Source organism: Schistocerca cancellata, chromosome 9 (genome assembly GCF_023864275.1).
Source record: "Schistocerca cancellata isolate TAMUIC-IGC-003103 chromosome 9, iqSchCanc2.1, whole genome shotgun sequence".
Taxonomy (NCBI): Eukaryota; Metazoa; Arthropoda; class Insecta; order Orthoptera; family Acrididae; genus Schistocerca; species Schistocerca cancellata.
This window is the reverse complement of record NC_064634.1, coordinates 47,853,642-47,879,888: the sequence shown is the minus strand read 5'-3', so window position 1 is coordinate 47,879,888 and position 26,247 is coordinate 47,853,642. Positions and strand designations below refer to the sequence as shown.

At 39.5% G+C, this 26,247-nt stretch overlaps 1 protein-coding gene across 1 annotated transcript in view; it reads right to left on the bottom strand.

Moving 5' to 3' along the window:
* Positions 1-26,247, bottom strand: part of LOC126101175 (myelin regulatory factor) — a 371,876-nt gene that overhangs the window by 75,182 nt on the left and 270,447 nt on the right. Inside the window, exons 3-8 of the mRNA XM_049911873.1 lie at positions 21,772-21,969; positions 18,156-18,235; positions 11,394-11,735; positions 8,200-8,364; positions 1,498-1,657; positions 81-174 (exon numbers count right to left, since the gene is read on the bottom strand). Of these exons, the coding sequence (XP_049767830.1) occupies positions 81-174; positions 1,498-1,657; positions 8,200-8,364; positions 11,394-11,735; positions 18,156-18,235; positions 21,772-21,969 (1,039 nt within the window). The remainder of the gene's footprint in view (positions 1-80; positions 175-1,497; positions 1,658-8,199; positions 8,365-11,393; positions 11,736-18,155; positions 18,236-21,771; positions 21,970-26,247) is intronic.

The window sequence follows — 26,247 nt, the reverse complement described above, 5'->3', positions numbered from 1 at the left end:
GGGTTTTTTTATATAATACAATTCTGAGTCAATAATATTTTCAGACAAAGTGCATTCTGAGAAGAAAAATTCATACTTACTTGAAAATGATTCTTTTTCTGACACACAAAGGCTTCATCTGGGTTTGAGAAGTTAAAACCCTTATCAGCATCAACCCGGTATGTTGTTACACCCCTGGATGAAAGAGTAACTTTACTCATTTGGTAAATAAGTGCAACAAAATTATGGGCATGCTATGTCACAATGGCTAAAAATAGCTTCCAAAAACTACAACTAGACCCTTGCTTACCTAGACTGTATGTCTCATGAATGAACACCTCCTAGTACTAACCGAAGAAACAGAAACTTTTTAAAAGGAAAGAGTGTCATATGATGTTATTGGCTGATGTACCTCAAGGGGCAGATAGGGATGCCTAAACAGAAAGGTTTTTTTCCTTCTTGCACAATAACTCCTCCTCCCTGCTGTATGTATGTGAGTTGTGTCTTATGTACATATACTGAGTATAGGTGACTGTGAAAGATATGTTCACATGTGGTATCATGTATGTGTTATATGTTGAATGAGAGTAGGGAGAAAATGAAACCCAGGAATATTTGGCAATTTTTTGTAGTGATACTTAATGTGTAAATGCAAGGAAAATGCAACAAAAAAATTAGCAAACACATAACATTTTGATTCAGTGCAACTGGACTTCATACACATGCGTTCTCACTGCTGATTTAGACTGTCAACCAAATGTGAATGTACTATGCATCACAGAGTAAGTCACTTAACACAAAGAAGGTACTTTGTAACTGATGACATGTCTTATGAACTGTGATCCTCTTCTTATAATGAATAAACAAATACTGTACTGATCACAACTTTTCATTTACCAAATACCACTTTCAAGCTGCATCACACATCATCTTCAGGTCTGTTTTACACAACTGTGGACAAACTGTACTTTGTGGTGCCAGACCTGAAGATGATCTGCAATGCAGACTGAACCAGCAGTCAGTAAATAAAAAGTTGTAATCCAGATGGTGTTTATCCTTTCATTAAAAAGAAGGTACAACTAATTTTCATGTTTCTATACAAGTAAAAAACCACAACTTTTACTTCTAACTTCACTTTCAAGAAGGCAGATTATGGTCATCTATGCCTCCTTGCAATCTGCAGAATGTAACATGATTATAATGGAAGAATAATGCATAATGTTCAAATTGCCATTATACAATGAAATGGTTCAATAAATTTCAAAGACTTGCTTTGTGTGTCGTTTTGTTAACATTCAGCAAATAGTAAGTAAATACACGCATGGATAACAACTGAAATTGACGTTTCGTACATAAAATATCTAAATAAGGAATAATAATAAGCCAATATAGCTAACACATTGGTGATTATACCAAACACAATAACAGGATCACTCATATGAATTCTGTTTGGCTCTGCATAGTAGTACCAATCAGTCTTTGTGAGGTACAAAACACCAATATTTCACTTTCACTTACAGTTCTTTGAGATTCTGATCACACAACATATGCCAAGACGTCTGCTGGAAAGGCTGAAATCGAATGCATTGCTGGTACATTCCAGAATCTCCAGATACATCTAAACTGTAGTCATCATCCAAAAATGTTGTTTGATTTGAGTTGGAATCTGGCGACAACTCTGAAAGAAAAGAAACAAGTTTCATTATGATGAATAGCAATAGATACAGCCGTTTATCTTAGGATATAAAAGGATCATACAAGTAAGAAAACAGAATTGAATTCAAGCATTAGATAAAAATTTACATAATATTATGGCTAATGACACCAAGTAAAGTGAACAAAATCAGTGGATTCTAGATTACATTCTTTCTTTAGAGATTTATACAAAGTGGAACATGTTGCACAATTAAGAAGTTCAAGTGTTTCTTGCCATGTAACAGAAAAAAATAAGTGCCAAATTATTAAACAAACTGTCAACAAGTTGTAACAATAGAATACAAATGATGGATACATGTATGGTCATATCATTACAATGACATCTATGTTCACAATTTATTGGCAGTGTCATATTAACAAACTCTGCAAAACTATTTTATAAACAGCTTACAAATAAAATTAACCTTATTGTACAAACTTGAAAATTCAAGCTTTCGCAACAAACAGTTGCTTTATCAGGAAAGAGGGAAGGAGAGGGAAAGACGAAAGGATGTGGGTTTTAAGGGAGAGGGTAAGGAGTCATTCCAATCCCGGGAGCGGAAAGACTTACCTCAGGGGGAAAAAAGGACAGGTATACACTCGCACACACACACACACACACACATATCCATCCGCACATACACAGACACAAGCAGACATTTGTAAAGGCAAAGAGTTCGATCTCTGCCCAAACTCTTTGCGTTTACAAATGTCTGCTTGTGTCTGAGTATGTGCGGATGGATATGTGTGTGTGTGTGTGTGTGTGTGTGTGTGTGCGAGTGTATACCTGTCCTTTTTTCCCCCTGAGGTAAGTCTTTCCACTCCCGGGATTGGAATGACTCCTTACCCTCTCCCTTAAAACCCACATCCTTTCGTCTTTCCCTCTCCTTCCCTATTTTCTGATGAAGCAACTGTTTGTTGCGAAAGCTTGAATTTTGTGTGTATGTTTGTGTTTTTTCGTGTGTGTGTCTATCAACCTGCCAACACTTTTGTTTGGTAAGTCTCAAAATCTTTGTTTTTAGATATATTTTTCCCACGTGGAATGTTTCAAAGATGATGAGACTTACCAAACAAAAGCGCTGGCAGGTCGATAGACACACAAACAAACACAAACAAACACAAACATACACAAACATACACACAAAATTCTAGCTTTCACAACCAACGGTTGCCTCATCAGGAAAGAGGGAAGAAGAGGGAAAGACGAAAGGATTTGGGTTTTAAGGGAGAGGGTAAGGAGTCATTCCAATCCCGGGAGCGGAAAGACTTACCTTAGGGGGAAAAAAGGACAGGTATACACTCGCACACACACACACATATCCATCCGTATATACACAGACACAAGCAGACATTTGTAAAGGCAAAGAGTTTGGGCAGAGATGTCAGTCGAGGCGGAAGTACAGAGGCAAATATGTTGTTGAAAGACAGGTGAGGTATGAGCGGCGGCAAATTGAAATTAGAAATTAGTGGAGATTAAGGCCTGGCGGATAGCGAGAAGAGAGGATATGCTGAAGGGTAAGTTCTCTTCTTGCTATCCGCCAGGCATCAATCTCCGCTAATTTATAATTTCAATTTGCCGCCGCTCATACCTCACCTGTCTTTCAACAACATCTTTGCCTCTGTACTTCCGCCTCAACTGACATCTCTGCCCAAACTCTTTTCCTTTACAAATGTCTGCTTGTGTCTGTGTATATGCGGATGGATATGTGTGTGTGTGCGAGTGTATACCTGTCCTTTTTTCCCCCTAAGGTAAGTCTTTCCCCTCCCGGGATTGGAATGACTCCTTACCCTCTCCCTTAAAACCCAAATCCTTTCGTCTTTCCCTCTCCTTCCCTCTTTCCTGATGAGGCAACTGTTAGTTGCGAAAGCTTGAATTTTGTGTGTTTGTTTGTGTGTCTATCGACCTGCCAGCGCTTTTGTTTGGTAAGTCTCATCATCTTTCTTTTTAGATATATTTTTCCCACGTGGAATGTTTCCCTCTATTTACATAGATCAACACCTTCAACCCATTACATGCAGTCTCCCATCATTCATCAAAGACACCAACCACTTTCTCGAACGTCTGGAATCCTTACCCAATCTGTTACCCCCGGAAACCATCCTTGTAACCATTGCTGCCACTTTCTTATACACAAATATCCCGCACGTCCAGGGCCTCACTGCGATGGAGCACTTCCTTTCATGCCGATCACCTGCCACCCTACCTAAAACCTCTTTCCTCATTACCTTAGCCAGCTTCATCCTAACTCACAACTTCTTCACTTTCGAAGGCCAGGCATACCAACAATTAAAGGGAACAGCCATGGTTACCAGGATGGCCCCTCGTACGCCAACCTATTTATGGGTCGCTTAGTGGAAGCCTTCTTGCTTACCCAGGCCTGCCAACACAAAGTTTGGTACAGATTTATTGATGACATCTTCATGATCTGGACTCACAGTGAAGAAGAACTCCAGAATTTCCTCTCCAACCTCAACTCCTTTGGTTCCATCAGATTCACCTCGTCCTACTCCAAATCCCATGACATTTTCCTCGACATTGACCTCCATCTGTCCAATGGCCAGCTTCACACATCCGTCCACATCAAACCCACCAACAAGCAACAGTACCTCCATTATGACAGAGCCACTTCCTCATCCCCTCAAACCCAGAACCTCCCACAGAAGAACCCCAAAAGTGCCCCACTTGTGACAGGATACTTTCTGGGCCTGGATCAGACTCTGAATGTGGCTCTCCAGCAGGGATACGACTTCCTCAAATCCTGCCCTGAAATGAGATCCATCCTTCATGAAATCCTCCCCACTCCACCAAGAGTGTCTTTCCGCCGTCCACCTAACCTTCACAACCTCTTGGTTCATCCCTATGAAATCCCCAAACCACCTTCCCTTCCCTCCGGCTCCTACCCTTGTAACTGTCCCCGGTGTAAAACCTGTCCCATGCACCTTCCCACCATCACCTACTCCAGTCCTGTAACCCGAAAGGTGTACACGATCAAAAGCAGAGCCATGTGTGAAAGCACCCACGTGATTTACCAACTGACATGCCTACACTGTGAAGCCTTCTATGTGGGAATGACCAGCAACAAACTGTCCATTCGCATGAACGGACACAGGCAGACAGTGTTTGTTGGTAATGAGGATCACCATGTTGCTAAACATGCCTTGGTGCACGGCCAGCACATCTTGGCACAGTGTTACACCGTCCGGGTTATCTGGATACTTCCCACTGACACCAACCTATCAGAACTCCGGAGATGGGAACTTGCCCTTCAATATATTCTCTCTTCCCGTTACCCACCAGGCCTCAACCTCCGCTAATTTCAAGTTGCCACCCCTCGTACATCACCTGTCATTCAACAACATCTTTGCCTCTGTACTTCCGCCTCAACTGACATCTCTGCCCAACCTCTTTGCATTTACATATGTCTGCCTGTGCCTGTATGTGTGCAGATGGATATGTGTGTGAGTGCGAGTGTATACCTATCCTTTTTTCCCTCTAAGGTAAATCTTTCCACTCCCGGGATTGGAATGACTCCTTACCCTCTCCCTTAAAATCCACATCCTTACGTCTTTCCCTCTCCTTCCCTCTTCCCTGATGAAGCAACCTTGGGTTGCGAAAACTTGAAATTTGTGTGTGTGTTTGTGTGTTTTTTATTGTGTCTATCTACCAGCGCTTTCCCGTTTGGTATATATCTGCAAACCACAGCGAGGTGTATGGCAGAAGGCATGTCCCATGTACCAGTTCTTAGGGTTTCTTCCCATTCCAATCCCAGGTGGAGCAGGGGAAGAATGATTCTGTGAATCACTCTGTGCGTGCAGAAATTATTCTACTCTTATCTTCACAATGACGCAAGTGTGTGTGTGTGTGTGTGTGTGTGTGTGTGTGTGTGTGTGTGTGTTATTCCAATCTGATGAAGGCTGATCTTGACAAAAGCTTCCTCTGACACTCTTTTTGTTGTGCCTGTCTGCAACTCAGCAGCTCCCTATATGGTGAGTAGCAACTATCCTTTTCATAATACTGTCATTATTCCATCCTGGATTTCCCACTGTTTGATTTCAAATTCTTCTTTCTTAATTTTGGACTTACATAAACTGACAAACGTTTAAGACTCACTGGTTTCAGCATCTTTTGTCTCTGTCTGTCTTGATCCAGATTTTGACTGACATTTCCTTTCCCTTGCAAATTAACAAATGCCACCCTTTTTTATTCCTATTTCCTCTTTATTCCTGATGCTTTGAAAACTCTAACAGCTAGATATTCCATTGCATTCTGTAATTTGTTTGATGAACTGCCTTGTTTCATTTCCTAATAACAAAGCAAATGGTGACTGGATCCAAATATTGTTTTGTCATTTGATATTTTGTTCCAATCGTCATGTCAAATAAAATGAATTATTTACTACCTCTTTAGTTGTTTGTTTCTGTATGTTAAACAGTTTCTCTGTGAGATATTTTACTGCTTCTCAAACAAAAGAATTAATAAATACTGTTGGAAAATACAATAAGTTTAACACAGAATTTTATGGTTACCATAGTGAGCAATAGCCAGCATCTACTGAGCTAAAAATGTTACTTTTTTATCTATCAAATATGTTAGTGCTCAATTCAGTGTACTTCTCTGGAGGCCCTTCCTTTTGATGAGATTCACAGATCATAATGAGTGAATGAATGAGTGAATGAATGAATGACTAAATGAATAAAGAGTGACAAACAAAAGGATTGCAAATCATATTACACTGTGGTCGTGGACTGATTTTAATGGTTAGATGATGAAAAATGTTGAGGAAAGAGGATGGACAAATGAAATAATAAAAGTTACGAGACAATGAACGTAGCTCAAGAAAGTGGAAGCATAAAAATTGTGTCAGCTGTAATGAAAAAAAAAAAACAAAAACTAGGTTTATAGAAAGGACAATATATCTCTATAGGAAAAATAGAAATAAATAAAACAGCAGGCTTGTCATTCAGTTCATAAATGGAATCACAGGCAATCAGTGTGTGCACAGAATTTACTTTACACATCACACCACATGCAATAATTGGGAGCAGAGTTCTTCAGTTTAATCAGGAGCAGATTTCTTCAATTCCTAACTTATTAAGACTTTTCTCAACCATTATGGGACCCACACTGCTATTGTTTAACTGTCAATTGCTATTCTATTACTTTCATGGCTTTGAAATAAAAGTTTTGTTTTTGTGCACTGTTAGTCACACTTTACATCATTTATGCTTGTATCACTATTTCACTTTTTTAATCAGTATTTCTTTTTTTTTAATTTGTGACTGCAAATTATGTAGTTTGATTACTTAATTGGAACTATGAATGGCAAGAAAAGGGTTTATTATACAAATCAAATTGAAGTTATTGATGTTGATTGTTAACCCATTGGGAATATTCCAGCTGCTGAGCTAGGAAGGAATTATCTGTGATTAAATTAACCTGTAACATTTTATTGACTAGCTGTGAGTAATATGTGTACCCAATAGCTGACCAAAATAGACAACTGTGAAGAGTATGTGTGAAATACAGTGTTATGTTTCTTTTATTGATTGAGGTGAGATAAGGCAAAGGTGAAATATGAGACTGATTCACAGCATACTTGTTTTGAAGTACCAAGGTGGCAGCTGGCTTTATACACATTGAACATGTAGGCACAAAAGTTGTATTCACTTTGAGATAACTGGATAATCATGTTAAGAAATTGTGGCCTAAAAAGAAGTAGCATAATCTTGCTTAAAACCTGATGCTGTATGCATATCACTATGCTCTGACTGCTTTGTGTAGAATAATTTCATGTATTTACTTTCCAGATTATGCTGTACTTTGGATCTCCACAGGTGACAGACTATATTAGCTCACTTGTAAGCAGAAATCAAGAAAACTGTTTGTATCATAGGGCCGTGTATAGTAAAGCATTGCAGTGTAAAAAGTATTTTATATTGTAGATGTTCTGCTTTCTTATAACTGATATGAAGTTTTTATCTCCTCTTTAAACTTTCTGAGTAATGAAGCTAAAACTAAAACCTAGTATTACTTCAAGGATTCCACTGCACTTCCAAGGAATTAAGGGAGAAATAGATTTCATGAGAAATGAAAAGCATTATTTTAGCAAACCAGATGGCAAAAAATGAATGACCTGCTTGGAATAAATCAATTACAGTTACAAAATAAGAGAAAAAAGTCACAATATCTGCTCATTTTTAATCATAACTCAGTTAAACACTGGCAACTGATGAGTTATAAAATACAGGAATACGCAGCAGCATAATTTTTACACATTTAGTGAAAGATTAACTGACAACTTACGCAGCAATAGGTGTCAAACAGCAACACAGATGGATAGCAGATGAAATTCGTACACAGATAATGAATCAAACAGTGCAATACAGCACCAAGCTACAACGATATTTAGGACATGACAGCAGAAGACTTTTTAAGTGGCCTACTGGCAAATGTAGTAAGATTTCTTATCATGTCAGAGATAAAGTAAGACATTAGTAAGAAAAGTTGAGCACTTTATATATTACCTGGCTCTTGTTTCACAAGCAGGCCATCCTCATTAAGGCGCCTCTTCTTTGGGAGGGGGGGCTGTGGGGTCGCAGATGCCGAGGCTTGCAGGTCAGAATACACGGCAGTCACGTGGTCTCCACCCGGGGAGAGAGCCAGTGTGGGGGGTCCAGGCACCAGACCTGCTGTCACATCAAAGTAAGTTATCATCTGCCTAGTACGGCTTCCAACACAACTGTATTAGAAATAGAGTTAGAGTGGTAGCTGTCATAATACTCTTTCCGTTTCAAAGTGTCTCACAAAAAATGCACAATATAAATCAAAGACCAACCACTCAATTGAAACACCATTCTCCTGCATTTTTCATCTTTCTTCTGTAGAGTTGGAATGTGATGTTTCTCGGCAAGTGGCAAGTAAACCTCTAAACTTTGCAGCAATTTAATTTGAGCAGGTTTTTATTTATGAAAGGAAAGTTGGTCTATTAATAAGGAAAAGGCAAACTTAACATTGCCTATGTACAGCTACAAACAAAAATCTAATTGATCACAGAGAGATAGAAGTGGTGGAGGAAATGGGATTATTCAGAGATTTGGATCACAAGTTACCTATGCCTGACCCTTTAATAGTACAGATTTCTCCAACCATTTGTGATCTGTCATGTAAACTAAAAGAAATCTATGAATCAGGAGCAAGTGAATCTGTCAGGTTGTATAAAGTGTCTTAATCCGTCACCAAGTAATAAGTACATGGATCTTGGTTGTAGATCATGTAGAACATTCCTGACACTATTTTATACAGCATCACAGTAATACACCAAAGATTTTGGAAAAGTTGCATCTCCATTTACAAAGAAAGTTCATGATCTGTAAAAATTATCATTCTGCTTTGGTCATAATGAAAACACCTCAGCAGCAACAAACTAAAAGTACATCTCTCCCCTTTGGTCACAATGCAAAAACATTAGCAGCAACAAACTAAAAGCACTCGTTTAGTGTAATTTTATGTGCAGACCAATGACATTTTCTAACATGTACTGCTGTGTCATGGTAGTGTCTGACTTCCTATTTGTGTATTTGACTATATGTGTGGTGGGGGTTTAGGGGAGAGCATGTGTATGTCACACTGATCTCCTGTTGGTAAATCAGTATCTTTTGACAAATGCCATAATAAAATCCATGTAGTTATTTTTTTACATTACTTGAATAAATACAGCAACTAGCCGCTTTTGGAGTAGCTTTTTTATCCCAAGATGCCGTTCAAACTTACACTCATCTTCAGTTGACAAATACATTTGTATTTTCATCAGTATACTGTTTTTATTGATGGTGTAATGAAGATGGGTGAAAGCCTAAAACATGCCTTGACACAAGTAAACCTGCACAAAAAGTGATTCATTTTTTATCTGTTTAACTACATCAATCCACAGCCATGGAATTCAACCATACAGAACTAATTTGTTTATGTTCAGTGAAACTTTGCTGTCTATTGTGTTAAAAGAACTGTCGTAGAACTAGAGAATAATCAATTTTTGACAGTATAATGTAACTGGATAGATACAAAGTCTACTCACCAAGTGGCAGCAGGAGAACACACATATACAAGGGTGAGTCAAATGAAAACCTTAAACTTGTTATAACAAATCAAAATTTTGCGCCGTTATCCTGTAAGTTGGTAAGTGTGCTACAAACAGCATGCAGAATGGTCTGCAGGTGGCAGCATACCATCGCAGTATCAGTATAAAGATGGCTGCCCCACTTGTGACTCGCACCAGGGAACAACAGCGTTCTGTTATTCGGTTTTTGTGTAGTGAAGGTGTGAAACCTATTGAAATTCATCAACGAATGAAGGTTCAGTATGATGATGCATGTTTGTCACAGCAGCAAGCCTACGAATGGAGTAGGAAGTTTGCAAATGGTGTGACTTCAGTGGAAGATGCTCCTCGTCTAGGTCAGGCACAACGAGTTGTGACTCCACAGAACATTGCAGCAGTTGAAGCCATAGTGAAAGAAAGCCACCGAGTGACACCGAATGACATTACAGCATGTTTACAGACTAGTCATGGCTCAGCACACCACATTGTGCATGATGTGCTCCAGTTTCACAAACTGTCTGCAAGATGGGTGCCACAGCAGCTGACTCCTGAAATGAGAGAATGATGTATTGATGCTTGTGAATAACTTCTACGGCACTTTGAACAAGAAGGTGATGGCTTCCTTGCAAGAATATTTACTGGGGACGAAACCTGGGTTCACTTCCACCAACCGAGAACGAAGAAAGCGAGCAAGGAATGGCGCCATTCCTCATCATCAAAACCAAAGGAGTTTCGAACGGAACCATCAGCAGGGTAGTTATGCTGACTCTCTGTTGGGATGAAAAAGGCATCATTTTGGAGCATTACATGCCTAGAGGGACCACTGTCACCAGTGCATCATACACAGATCTCCTAAAAAATCATCTGCGGGCTGCAATCAAATCAAAGCGATGTGGATTTCTGTCAGCAGGTGTCCTTTTGCAACATGACAATGCAAGGCCCCACACTGCCCGTACAGCAGTTGCAACAATCACAGACATGCATTTTGAGTGTTTTCCTCAATCACCATACTCACCAGACCTTTCCCCAAGTGATTTCCATATGTTTGGACCACTCAAAGATGCAATGGGAGGAAAGAAGTTCCGTTCTGATGAAGAGGTACGCCAAGCGGTGCATGAGTGGTTGTGCAGACTACCGAAAGCATTTTTTTCTAAAGGAATTTACGTACTTTGTAAGCACTGGAGGACTTGCATTGAGCGTGGGGGAGATTATGTTGAAAAGTGATACAGCTTTGTACCACTTCTGCACAATAAATAATATTTAAAAAAATATTTAAGGTTTTCATTTGACTCACCCTCGTAAAAAAAGGTTTTACATACGCAAGCTTTCGGAGTCATTGGCTCCTTCCTTCCTTCACATCCCGTCCAGTAACTCTCCCATGGCCTGGGGTTCTGTATGACTTTTACTAACTCTACACCTTTTCTAAACATCTCCAGTCCTTTTCATTGACCCCTCTTCCTTCCTCCTCAAACCCTTCTGCCAGAAGAAGGAGCTACTCGCCCCAAAAGCTTGCATAAGTAAAATCTTTTTTTTATGGGTGAGTTCTCCTGCTGCTGCTTGGTACGTAGATTATTTTTATCTATCCAATTACATTATGTTGTAATACTAGGTATGTTTGCTCACCAATGACTGGTATTTGCTGCTGCTGAGCTGGTGTTGTGGACGAAGCAGGCCGCGGGCTGGCAGGAGTTTGTTGCTGCTGCTGTTGCTGTTGTTGTTGTTGCTGCTGCTGCTGTTGTGCCACAAGCAAGGCAGCAGTAGCAGCTGCTTCTCCCACATGACCCACTGCTAGAGTCTGTTGTGGTACCTTGCCACCTGGTAGTCCGATGTGTGGCATGAACAATGGAGGAGCTGGAGATGGCTGACTGTGGTGCTGGTGTGAATGTAGGTGGGGCTGATGAAGCAACAATTCCTGTGCCAGGCTAACACTCGATATAGGCTGTGCGTGGGATGGCTGTTTTTGATCTGAAAAAAGAATAGTATCTTCAGCAGTCTCTGCAATTAAAGATATAAAGTCAATAATTTTTTTCATATCAAATTACAAAATTATTACAAGGCCAATTCAATTTTCCAACTTGGTTGTAACACAATCACTGTAATTTGTCTCACGTAATCACCTGATTTCAGTGATGTGCCATTTTGAAGTGCTACTCCTATAGTTATAATTTTACTCCATCACCCTGTGTAGGTGTATACAAATGTGTGTCTGTCATTTTAATGAGTAACGGCTGTCATAGTAGACACAAACAACAACAACATTCCATACTCATCACTGATTTAAAATAATTTATACAAAAAATTGTATGTCAGATTACAAATTCATTTTTCAAATGGACAATGCATTTTGGCAGAATGCCATCATCAGATCAAAAACTTAAAGAATAAATACATCATATTATGTCAGATAAACTTTAGGCTGTGGCCTGGCAGGAGTGGTCAGCTGCTGCTTTTGCTGCTGCTGCTATTGATTCATTGATATTTTAACAGTATAATGAAATGGACAGGACAGTGGCTAACAAGGCATTTGTGAAAAATAAACAACTCTCTCTCTCTCTCTCTCTCTCTCTCTCTCACACACACACACACACACACACACACACACACACACACACACACACACACACATGACCACAGTCTCTGGCAGCTGGATTTTCCATTGTTTGATTTCATTGATATTTTAGTTTTGTGAAGTACACAGTTTTACATTTCTGAACATTTAAAGTAAGTTTATTGTCCACCTTTGCACTGACTGAATATTTGTTGTGCTGCAATTTTCAGACAGTAGTTCACTGCAGAAATCTTTTTTTTATAGGCAGGTGTGACCTGAGCTTTATTCCAACTACCGGCCAAATATTTATTTGTGTGAGGGTCTGATGGTATATTATGGTTAAAAGAGGATCTACCTCAGACACAAATTCTGTATATAATCTGATGGGAGTTCCATCAAGACTGGCAGCTTTGTTCAGTTTTAGTAATTTGTTTCTTGTGCTCTCAGTGACATGAAAAACCTATGTCACTCATGTTCACAGTAGTAGAACAATTAGACAGGGGCAGAACTCCTGAAATTTTCTTTATAAAGGAAAATTTGTAAATGGAGTTCAGCATTTCTGGTTTTAATATGGTCCACTGACAGCTTTAACATATGACCAGAATTTCTGTGAATTTTGTGAGAGGTCTTTTGATAAAATTCTGATGCAGCAGTCATCAAAGGCTTCACACATTGCCCTTTGACAGCCAAGTTCATTCTTTTTATACATCTCTATCTATAGCTCTATGCTTTATTTGGTTATGGCCCTAATCCTAACGATCTCTTCTAAAGGGTAGAGCTATGTCAAAAAGGGCCTATGTTCTGCACCGATCACTATGTTGCAATTGTTCAGTATCTGTTTCATAACTTCTCACCAAAGAAGTCTTGGCAAGAATGTATTGTAGCTAATATAAAGGGATAATATGTATTGACATCTTCCAGCAACTCAACTAATAAATATGTTTCATATGACGAGACATATCAAGTTGGAGTTTAATCCATCTGCTATGTTTTCTGCTGCCAAGTTCTGCTGCCAAGAATTTTTTTTCCAGTTTTCATTCAATATATATTGAGGGTGCATACGTAATACACCATATGTACAGGAATATGTAAAAATTGTTATTTGTCCAAAATATCATTTAAACTTACAGCTCAGTTGTTTATATTTATGTTTGTGAGTGTAACAATGCAGTTGGTTTTACAGAGTGCATCAGTAATTAAAAGTACACATAATTAAAATTATGGCAACATTATGTAATACGAAAAACATTGTGAGTTAATAAGCACCAGAGGAGGTATTTTTACCATTTATTCAAAAGTAGGCACTCCCAACTTATTGAGAATGTATTCACAATTAGCTGAAAGTAATTAACTTATGAAACAACTGACATTACAAAAGTGTGGACCCTCCAGTTTTCAGTCGCCTATTTTGTTTTAATGATTGCAAAATTCTGACCTCTAATAGTATAATTTTATTGCTGCAGACAACACCACTCACTAATGGATTCAGTCAATAATTCAGATATCTAATACTTTAGAATCATAAAAAATTATTTCAAGATGGATTCCATACTCATAAACATGGGCTTCAGAAACCATATAATAATAATGTGCCATGTACTTTTGCGAATTACTAACCTGTAACAAATTTTATGAACCAAACAAAAGAAAAACCTTAGAATCTGTGCCAAAGAGCAGAATCTAACCTAAGAGAATTTCAAAGCATTGTGTAATTTCAGAATCCAAATCATGTTCTTAAGCCTGTCTTTAAATAGGCACCGCTACCCTAAAGTCTGCAGCTCCTGAATGGCCAGCACAAAGACAACAATTAATTGTCGGACTGTGATATAGTTCAAATCAGAGCAGTATACTGTAAACACATCAGATCACATCAGATTTTTACACAACTAATGTCTATACATCAGTTAAAATTAAAGTTTGTGATCAGTGAGCACACATAAAACATTAGTATGTCAGTTCATGTGGAAGTCTGCATGTTACCTAATGCTCACAATTCTATGTCAGTTTAGGTGAAATTCCATGCTTGATAAAATACGTGCAAAAAGAGTGTCTGTAAGGAATATGAACTCTACGTAATTCATGGTTGTATCTAATGAACCTCAAGTGAACTAATTGACATCCAGAATGAAAGTGTTAATGATATCTTAACTATGTGTGCTGGACTGTGTTACTTAGGCTGGTAACAATACTGCACACCCTTTCGAGTGCACCGATACAATCATATTTCTGTCATCACATATTCTGCCACTGTGAACTTTAACCAAACCTATGACATTGCTTAGTAGTTAGGTGATTCTACTTCTTTATAAGATTACAAAGAAGGAGATGCACTTCCATTTACCTGTGTGTACTGTGAGTTGTGAAACTGGAATTGGTCACCAACTGTACTACAGTGCAAATATATTCAGATGAAACTCCTTTAAAACTCATTTTGTGTCCAGTTTACATCATTTGAATCTCTCCTAGTTGCTGTTAGTTCTCAGTATATTATTCCAGTTCAATGAGATATGAGACTTCAAGATTCTTCAAAACCAAGTGCAACAAAACAACAGGTAAGCAGAATGTCTCAATATAAAACACATATATACTGAGGTCACACCCCAAGTCACTGGATACCTCCTAATATCATAGCGGACTTCCTTTTCCCTGGCGTAGTGTAGCAGCTCGATGTGACAGGGACTCAACAAGTCATTGGAAGCCCCAGCCATCCATTATTGTGAAAGTCCACCTACTTAGCTGAGTAGTAACGTGCTTGCCTCCTATGCAGCGGGCCCGTGTTCGATTACCGGCTGGTTTGGAGATTTTCTCCGCTTGTGGACTGGGTGTTGTGTTGTCCTCATCATCATTTCATCCTCCTCACCAGCATGCAAGTCACTCAATGTGGCATCGACTGAAATAAGACTTGCACTCGGAAGCCGAACACCCCTAGATGCCATACGATCATTTCATTTTTTCGTTGCAAAAGTATTGTCACTGCAGGATTTTGTTCATAAATTTACCCATATGTTATTCTGTCCCATCAATGTGCAATGGAATGTCAGGTGATCTGGGTGGCCACATCATCCGCTCGAATTGTCCCAAATGTTGTGACACAGTGCATTGTCATCCATAAAAATTTCATAGTTGTTTGGGAACATGATTCCATCAATGGCTACAAATGGTCTCCAAGTAGTCAGATGTACCCATTTCCAGTCAATGATTGGCTCAGTTGAACCAGAGGCCCTAGACAATTCTCTGTAAACACAGCCCACACCATTATGGAGCCACCACCAGCTTGCACATTGTCTTGTCAACAACTTGGATCCATGGCTTCATAGGGTCTGCACCACACTTGAACCCTATCACCAGCTCTTACCACCTGAAATTGGGACTCATCCGACCAGGCCACTGTTTTCCAGACATCTAGGGCCCCAACTGATATTGTCATGATCGCAAGAGAGGTGCAGCAAGTAAAGTCATCCCGTTAGCAAAGGCACGCTTGTCAGTCATCAGCTGCCATAGCCCATTTTTGCCAATTGGCCTGTCCTAACAGAAGCATTCGTCATACATCCCACATTGATTTTCTGCAGTTATTTCTTGCAGTGTTGCTAGTCTCTTGGCACCAATAAAAGCCACTGCTCTTGGTCGTTAAGTGCAGGCCATTTGCCACTGCATTCTCCATGATGAGAGATAATGCCTGAAATTTGGCGTTCTTGGCATGCTCCTGACAATGTGGATCTCAGACTATTGAAATCTCTAACAGTTTCCGAAATGGAATGGCCCATACATCTAGCTCCAACTGCCATTCAATGTTCAAAGTCTATTAATTCCCATCATGTGGTTGTAAAAACATTGGAAACCATTTCACATGAATCACCTGAGTATATAATAGCCCCACCAATACACTGTCCTTTTATACTATGTGTACTTGTTACTACCGCCATCTTTATATGTATGTACTGCTGTTCAATGACTTTTGTCACCTCAGTGTACTTCCAAGGGAAAAATAGTTCCTCATTAAACCTAACAATATATACCACTATCAGGCACTAGAAGAAAAGAAGACACCCACATTGAGCTTACAGACTTGGTTAAGGTGCAGGAAATCCAATGAAAAACAAGATCTTGTAAATAAAAAAATGTAGATATATCCTGTTGAAAAGGGTCATCTTACACTACAGAAGAGTTTCTGGTCAACAATGTTTAATATCTTTACACTTGTAACATATAGATTCATCTTCAGGTTGCTGTGTGTGAATACTGGTATGTGTATCATAACTGTAAGTGAAAATAAACATTGTTTTTTATTTTTATAAGAGAACCTGCCTAACACATACACATATTGAAGTATTTGATTGATTACTAATACTTATTTAATTCCTTAATATGTTATATCGTAATTAGAGCAAGAAGCTTGTAAAATCTTCTCATTCCATACCCTGTGATATGTTCAGAACATGGGTCTACAGAACACAAAATAAGCAAATAAATGTATATTTCCAACCATTCACATGTATTTAATATATATTTACCTTCACTAGTGAAACCTACATAAACAAACATTCTCTTGTTGCTCTGCCACCCACCTTAACTACAACACTATTTCCTCTTGCCAAATTTCTTCTCCCCCCCCCCTCCCACCCCACCCCCCTTTCTTCTACTGATAAAGAGTCTTGGCCTGTAGAGGCTTTTTCTTTTCCCTGTTGTATTCCCATTTATAGAGTGATGACAAGCAGGTGATCTCCAATTATAAACTGATATCTGTTCTCTCCATATTCTCAAACAATTCTGAGAAGGTAGCTTATGAGAAACCGCATTTTGTGACTTTTCAACTGTACATAATTCTGTACAGAGAAAGCAATATAAATGTCACAAACTCAGTTCTAGTACAGCTAAATCAAAAACTGCTCTTTTGGCATTTTCTATGACCTTGATAAGGTCCTCAATTGTTTGGCTTGTCAACTAACCCATTAAAGGCAACCCCCCTAGCATGGATAATACGTAAGAATACATAGCTGACAACAAGATAATATAACATGTATAGATAAAAAAATCTACAGCCAAGCAATGACAGGAGAAAATAAGTAAAAGATGTAAAAACATGCTAGTTTCCAGAGCCAATGGTTTCTTCTCCTGGCAGAAGGGATGAAGGGAAAGGAAGAAGGCTGAAGGAAAATGGACTGGTGAGGTTTATGAAATGGCAAGTGTTACAGGAAAGTCAGCCATAAGCCCAGATCAGGAGTGAATAATTGGACAGGATGGGAAGGAAAGACTGATTCTGATCAATCTTTTCTTCTCATCCCATCCAGTAAGTCTCCCACAGACCCAGAGTTCTGAGCAACTTTTCTGTAACTCTTATCTAAACCTCACCAGTCTTTTCCTTCTACCCTCTTCCTTTCCCTTCAACCCTTCTGCAAGATGAAGGAGCCATTGGCTCTAAAAGCCTTCACTTATCCACAACTTTTATGCGTTTTCTTCTGCCAGTACTTGGTGAGGAGATTTTTCATCCATCCGTATTATATTTCCAAACATTGATTATTTTCATTGATAACTGATTATTTTCATTGATGATAAGGTAAGTCAGACTGCTCTTCTGGGTCCCCTAAATGTAGTCAGCACTACATTTTTGGTGACCTGTGGACCCCAGAAAAGCTGGTTGTCTTCTTTGACAACACATTCACAAAGGCATACACAGTTCTAGGAAGTTATATAGCCTAAAATAAAATTCTAGACACAGTGTGATATTAAAGATAGTATTTCTCTTAATGACGTATTTATCTCATGTACTAATACTGAATTTATTATTTTTCAAATGAATTTAAATAATTACAAAGAGAGTATATATAAAAGTAACTCACGAGACGTCCTGGTCGTTGGATCTGGAGGGGAGTATGGTGGCTCAGATCCAGAATCTGGGGGGCTGTCTGGTAAGCTGTGACTATAAAACAAAATAAAGAGAATTGTGCATCACACAGGCTTAAAAATTTTGCATTTATGAAAATTTGTTGACATACACTGATGAGCAAAAACATTATGACCACTCACTTAACAGTATGTTGTTCCACCTTTGGGACACAACACATTATGAGTCTGCATGGTATGGATTTGACAAGTCCTTTGAAGATTTCTGGAGATATATGGCACCAGAATTCTACACAGAGGTCACACAATTCTCATAAATTATACGCTGGAGGCTTTTGGGTGCGATAGTATCCTAGATGTGTGATCCAATCAAGTGAATTTATTGGACAAGGCATCAATGTGAATTCACTATCAGACTCCTGAAACCACTGTAGATGTGACATGGACAGTTATCCTGTTGGAAGAGGCCTTCGCCATTCGGGAAGACATCAGTCATGAAGGGCTCCTTGTGGTTTTTTCATAATGTTCACAAATTCCACGGTTGTCATGGTGCCTTCAATTACTACCACAGGCCCCATGGATACATAGATGGCTGTCCCCCATAGCAAAATGCTGCCCCACTGCTCCAGACTGGTGAAGTACACATTTCAAGCATCCATTGACAGGAATTGTGGCATATCTGGCAACAATCATCTACCTGGCATACCAAGAAATGTGATTATCTGACCAGTGACACATTTCCACTAAGCCATCATCCAATCACAATGAACCCATGCCCACCACAGTTTTAACCAATAACGTCATTCAGTCAGCATAGGAAAACATAGCAGTCACCTGCTGCAGAGTTCCATGTTCAACAATGTGTAGTGAACACCATGCTCCAAAACACTTGTGCATGCTCCAGCATTATACTATGTCATCAGACATGTTGCAGATCATCACATATGCTACTTTATATAGTGGGCAAGCCTCTGACCTCCATGTTCTGTGATGAGGCACAGACATCCAACACCTTGTCTCCTACTTGTTGTTTCACTGTTGTTCAAACACTTTCCATAGATGCTCGCATCAGTGACATGGAAACAGCTGACCAGCTTTGCCATTTCCAAGATACTCATTCTCAAGTGTCGGGCCGTAACAATCTGCCCTTTGTCAAAATCACTTACGCCAGCAGGTCTCACTATTGGTGGCCAGTATTGTCAACAGTAAGATTTCCCACTTATCTCTACTCATCTTACGTACTTTCCTTATTGCATCACATACCCACGAAGCCGCAAGGCAGCAATCAGTGTTGGGATGGGCAGTGGTCATGATGCTCTGGCTCATCAGTGTATACACATTCGGAAGTTAATAACAATAATAAGGACACTGAAATGGAAAACTAATACATAAACTCCAGATTGAAATTTTCACTCTGCAGTGGAGTGTGCGCTGATACGAAACTTCCTGGCAGATTAAAACTGTGTGCCAGACCGAGACTCGAACTTGGGACCTTTGCCTTTCGTGAGCAAGTGTTCTACCATCTGAGCTACCGAAGCATGGCTCACACCCCGTCCTCACAGCTCTGCTTCCACCAGTACCTCATCTCCTACCTTCCAAACTTCACAGAAGCTCTCCTGCGAAACTTGCAGAACTAGCACTCCTAGGGGAAAGGACGTCGCGGAGACATGGCTTTGCCACAGACTGGGTGTTATGAAACTTCCTGGCAGGTTAAAACTGTGTGCTGAACTGAGACTTGAACTTCGGACCTTTGCCTTTCATGGCCAAGTGCTCTATCAACTTCTGTGAAGTTTGGAAGGTAGGAGATGAGGTGCTGGTGGAAGTAAAGCTGTGAGGATGGGGCAGGAGTTGTGCTTGGGTAGCTCAGATGGTAGAGCACTTGCCCACGAAAGGCAAAGGTACAAGTCTGAGTCTTGGTCCGGCACACAGTTTTAATCTGACAGGAAGTTTCAATACGTAAACTTCCAGTTCCTTCTGGCATCTGTTGAAATCTGCAGCTTCCATTAATTTTTGTTATATTCTGCTTCACTCAGTGATTAAATTAGTAACTTCACAATATATCCCTTTTATATTTTAAGAAATTTCACAATTAATTTTTGTCAAATGTCCATGTCAACATTTAAAGTACTGTATGAGAATTAATGAAAGGGGTACAGGCACCCACTCGCTGAGGCACTGACTGGTCAATGGGCTCCTAAATGAGACAAATTGTTAGAAAAAAAACAAACACACACACACACACACACACACACACACACACACACACACACCCTTCATATCCGCCTGTCGATCGTCCAGTACCTTGTATATATGGTAACTGGTTATTATTTGTATGCTACCAGCACTTTTAACATCACTAAAATATACAAAGCACTTATCAATGTAAAGGCTTGTTATTGCACCATAAAAATGTTTCCAGTGGAGGTGGTATGACTTTGCTCTTCTCCAAGCTGAGGATTGACTCACTTAATCAGTAACAGAGGGAGCTATGGTTGACTATGGAACATGAATGATTGTGCAGCATGACAATGTTGCACATGCTGAGCTATGTCAGAGGTAAACAACGTTAAATGCAAGAAATCTCCACATATGTTCTCAGTCCTAACAGTTAATAATGTGTTGCTGCATTAAAAATCAACATTAAATAAAGAAGATGCTGCTTATATTAGGTTCCTTACATAAACCCCAGAAAAAAATTTTTGATGACAGAGAACTTCGTAATTTACATTACTGTATTTTCGTTGTAGCTAATAGAAGGCAGAGAAGAAACTGGTTGTGATCAACTGCCGTATGTTATAGAGGATGTAGCAGTCAGTAATTGTGATACATGTGCATAACTGGTGGGGAGGGGGGGGGAGGTGGGCATATGGAACTGTAAGTAGGCAAACGGTTCATTAATGGTAGAGCAAGCTAGTGGAAAACTTTCTGACAAGTAAATTTACATACAGAAGAGGCTTTAATGATACATGGTAAACAAGTCCCATTCTACTGACCAACGTACAAATTAGCCAGACAAGTCAATATTTACTACCACAAGGGGAGAACAAAAGGAGACATAAACTGTCTTGTTTCCACTCTGAAGTATGTTACACATTCTGAAATGGTTCTGACAATAATATTGTGGTAGTAGGTGGGTACTGTGGTCCAAGTGACAAGAATGGAGCTCATAAAGTCAATTAAATATTTTTTGCAACCCTGTTCATTCACTTTGACCTATTCCATGCAGGGAACTGTACCTCCCAAGATGATAATGCTTTAAAAAAAATCCTTGAAAAGTTCAAGGTTGGTTTTGTTAATGTATCTGTGGTGCAATCCATCAACTTACAACTGATGCTGTGCATGCTATGTAAGTGTTGCTATTAAACTTTCTTTGGAATTTGTTTTTCCATACCTGCAACTCTCTTCACCAGTGAGTAAAATATACTTTAAAGATTATTTTTAACTTGAAGTTTTTGTTTGTTTGACTTCACATGAATAATAATTTGCCCCCTTCCTCTTTCATTGCCTAGGATTTAAACCTTCATAAAGCTCTCTGAAGAATGCATGAAGGTGTGTTATAAAGTATGGAGCCATGGGCACTGTGACTGGTCTCAAATGAGAGCTCGTACTTACGGGTGGGCATAGGCGGCAAGTGGCGGAGGTGGAGGTGGTGGTTGCTGTTGTTGCTGCTGCTGTTGCTGGGGGGATGCAGGCACCCTCCTGCTGGGTGGTTGGTGTGAGGGGCTGCCACTGGGGTCTGCCACCGCCGCCGTTGCGGCCGCCAGCACCCTTTGCTGGCTGGCCTCCGGCGTCAGCATCTCCGTGAAGTAGCTGCAACAGGTGGACACGAACCTTAACACTTTGGCCTGCACAGCTTCCTGCTGTCATAATGTATTGTACAAAATGTGACTAAAACAAGGAGGAAGTTGTTTACCTTTTCAGTGAACTAAACAACAGGCAGTGGCGCCTAATCACATTGGGGAACTTGTAACACTTAGCTCTGGGCAAGAGCATGTAGCGCAAGTGCGACTCAAGTTTAGAAGAATATTTGGCCAAGCGCTGGATAGATACAATGCTGTACCAAGGTGATCCCCGGTCTTTTTTTTTTATCTTGTCTTCACAATTCCTATGTGAGCAATACATAGGGGTAGTATGTTCCTAAAGTCATCATTTAAAGCCAGTTCTTGAAACTTTGTTAACAGACATTCTTGGGATAGTTTACGTCTATATTCAAGAGTCTTCCAGTTCAGGTCCTTCAGTATCTCTGTGACACTCTCCCACAGGTCAAACAAACCTGTGATCATTCGTGCTGCCCTTCTTTGTATATGTCAAATACACCCTGTTAGTCCTATTTGGCATGGGTCCCACACACTTGAGCAATATTCTGGAACCAGTCACACAAGGGATTTGCCAACAGTCTCCTTTGTAGTCTGATTGCACTTCCCTGGTATTCTACCAATAACCTGAATTCTAAATTTGTTTCACACATAACTGTGACTATGATATCATTCCATTTCATATCCCTACAAAGCGTGACACCCAGGTATTTGTATGAGTTGGGCAATTCCAACAGTGACACATTGATAGTAAAGTCATAGAATACTAGGCTACATTTTTTCGTTTTGTGAAGCACACAATTTTACATTTTTGAACATTTAAAGCAAGTTGCGAGCCCTTGCACCAATTTGATATCAAGATCTGGCTGAATATTTATATAACTTCTTTCAAACAGTACTTCATCATAGATAAATGCAGTATCTGCAAAAAGTCTGAAGTTCCTGTTAATATGTCTGCAAGGTCATTAATACACAACATTAACAGCATGGCTCCCTACACATATCACAAGAGGTACACCTTTTGGTTCTTCTTCATCTGATGATGACTCTCCATCCAAGATAACACTAGAAAAAAGTTCTCAGTTCAGTCTCAAATTTCACTTAATACACCACATGATCATACTTCTGGAAATAAGTGTACGTATTGCACTGACAATGAATCAAATGTTTTTCGGATTTCGTGAAATACTGCAACTATCTGGGTGCCTTGTGGGGACGTAGAACCACTGGCTGTTACCCCCAATAATATCGCTGCCCTACCGCAGCAAGAACAACTGTAACATTATATATAAGAAGATGGACATGTCCGAAAGAACATATACCTTCACTGACCATGCAGCTCGTTACAATGAAATTACTATGAAATGAAATGAATACAGGCATTAATATAAGTCAACTGAGACAGTTGAAAATGTATGATAGGCAGGGGCACTATGACTATAGTTCGGGACAATAAGCTGCGAATGTGGGTCTCACGGGAGGCCTGCCAGAGATAAGTATCTGCAGTCGCACTACTCTCTGTGTCCTCGGTGATTCAGATGGATAGAGCGCCTGCCATGTAAGTAGGAGATCCTGGGTTCGAGTCCCAGTCAGGGCACACATTTTCAACTGTCCCCGTTGACTTATATCAATGCCTGTATGCAGCTAAGGGTATTCATGTCATATAATTTCATTCTAACGAGCTGCATGGTAAAGGATGGTATCTGTTCTTGTCCGAAAGACAGATACCATCTTCATATATATATATATATATATATATATATATATATATATATATATATATAGTTAAGGCTCACCGGCCATTTGACCGACTTCTTCTGTGCGGATGCACAAACAGTGCCCAAACTCTTAAGGGTCGGCGGTAAAGCCGCGAGTAATGAGTATGATGGGTAGGGGCACTATGAATATAGTGCGGGACAATAAGTTGCGAATGTGGGACTCACGGGAGGCGTGCCACAGACAAGTCCCTGCAGTCGCACTATCCTCTGTGTCCTTGGTGCTCAGATGGATACAGCGTCTGCTATGTCAGCAGGAGATCCCGGGTTCGAGTCCCAGTTGGGGCACACATTTTCAACTGTCCCCGTTGACTTATACCAACGCCTTTATACAGCTAAGGGTGTTCATTTCATAGTAACTGTAGCTTTGCTAGATCAGTTCTTTGTAGTACGTGCTCTATGCTACACTAATTGTGTGTACGCTGTGAGAATAAAAGCATTGATGGTAAGTGCCGGAAGTGCGAGTGATTATTTATCGTCGTAACTACCACGCCCGATCCCCACCACCAACAGCCTTAATCCAAAGCTCTCAGTACGTCATTTGAGAGTTGTGTTTCACGTGATCGATGTTTTCTGAATCCATACTGGTTGGCATTGAGGTCATTCTGTTCAAGATACCTCATTATGTTTAAGCTCAGAATATGTTCTAAGATTCTATAACAAATCGATGTCAGTATATAATAAATTTATACGGTAATGAATGTCAACGTATAATGAAGAACAGCTTTCTTTGCTCCTCATACATTATGAATAGAGCCTCAGTTATTAATTGGAAGTTAGAGAAAAAGCGTTACAGTTAAAATCTGAAAAATATCACATTCTTTCTTTGCATTTTCTAGCTTTGCACGAAGTAAACACAATGGTCACCTTATCAAAGTCGAGCTTAGCGACTGTGTAATATTATATCGACAAGATAGTTGCTTTCAACCCCGCTCGATTATGGTATTTTCATTTGCTGCTATGAAGTTTACTTTCCTGTTTAGTTATATTTCATTCCTGCTATGTTCTATGTGTTTTTGTGCACTGCATAAATATTTTCTTTTATTTGTAATATAAATTTTGTATATGGTGTTGTATAAATGTTAGTTGATAAGCATTGTATTTGTGACGCAGTCTGTCCAGCCATGGCTGGTAAATGACGAAGATATAGTAAAGTAAAGTAAAGTAAAGTAAAGTAAAGCTGCTTGTCATTTTCAGTTTGTCGGACCACTTTCACAAAGCGCTGCATTTACTGACATTGTCACAAATATAGCCTCAAAGCTGTTTCGGTGTCTTGAAAAGCATCCTTTAACCCAAACTTTTTAAAAGAATTTCAAAATACTTAAATTTCGTTAACCAATTCCCCTTTCCTATTTCATTACAGAGACTGGATTATATGCATAATAAAAACCTTAAAATATGCATGAAAAGTGTAACATCAAATAATAAAATAACATGGTAGTTACTGCGTGCGTTATATCTCAAAGTCGAACCTGTGTATATCAATTACGAGGAAGAGCGCCAGCCACGTGGAAAATCGGTACATTTAGAACGCTGATATCATTTACTGAATACTTTGCAGTAGAGGTTAGGAAGGGGGCCTTTCTGGGATTATTTTCTAAAAAGTTGCCAAATGGGGAAGCATACTATGTTCCAAGTATTGTTCCTTCGTTGCTTTTGCTACTGTTGTCAGTAACAAGCGCATGCGATGCGATTGAGTCGCAGCGAAACAATCGATATATACAGGAGTAACTTCGAGATATATTTCACGTAGAGGGAGTGCTAAAAAATTAATACTATTGGTTCAAACCATCATTTACAATTCCAAAACATTTTTGTAAGCGCGACCGTTCTACATCAACTGTGGTAACTGGGCGGTATTTGAATTTGGGTGCTATGTTGGCACTTACTGTTTCTGGTAAAAGTTCACCCGTCTCATTAATAAAACTACATTTTGGCGCAAGGGTTTAAAGCCTGGGTTAATGTATAAAATGTTTTCAAACTTTTCTTTAAGTTTTCTTAGGACAACCTCCAGCAATTAGGAGTTCACTAGAATAATTTTCTTCATTAACTGAACAGATTCATTCAGCACTAAACCTTGAGTTTCAAGCTTTTTAATACTTGCAGGTATATGGGAGAAATGAGTGCTAATCACAGAAAGGCAAGGTGTTTTTGAATACCGGAATCATTAAATACTTCCTTGCAGTGGCAAACCGCCAAAGCCTCTGCACTATCTAAGTCGTTTACCACCCCACTAATGGCCTCGAAATTTTCATTGTAAAGCAACACAGCTTCGAACCACGTATCCCAACGAGTTATCGCTGGTTCGGGAGGTAAAAGCACATTTGGTAGTTTTTCTTTGTAGGTCTTGATGCGAGCAGGAGCCTTGGAAACACTTTCTTTGTGGAACGTACTTCTTCAGCAAGGCGATGTACTCCATGAGCAAAGCACGTCACATGAATCAAATTGCGTTAAAATACTCGGAGGGCTTCTCCTGCTTTTGATCATATAAGGAACAG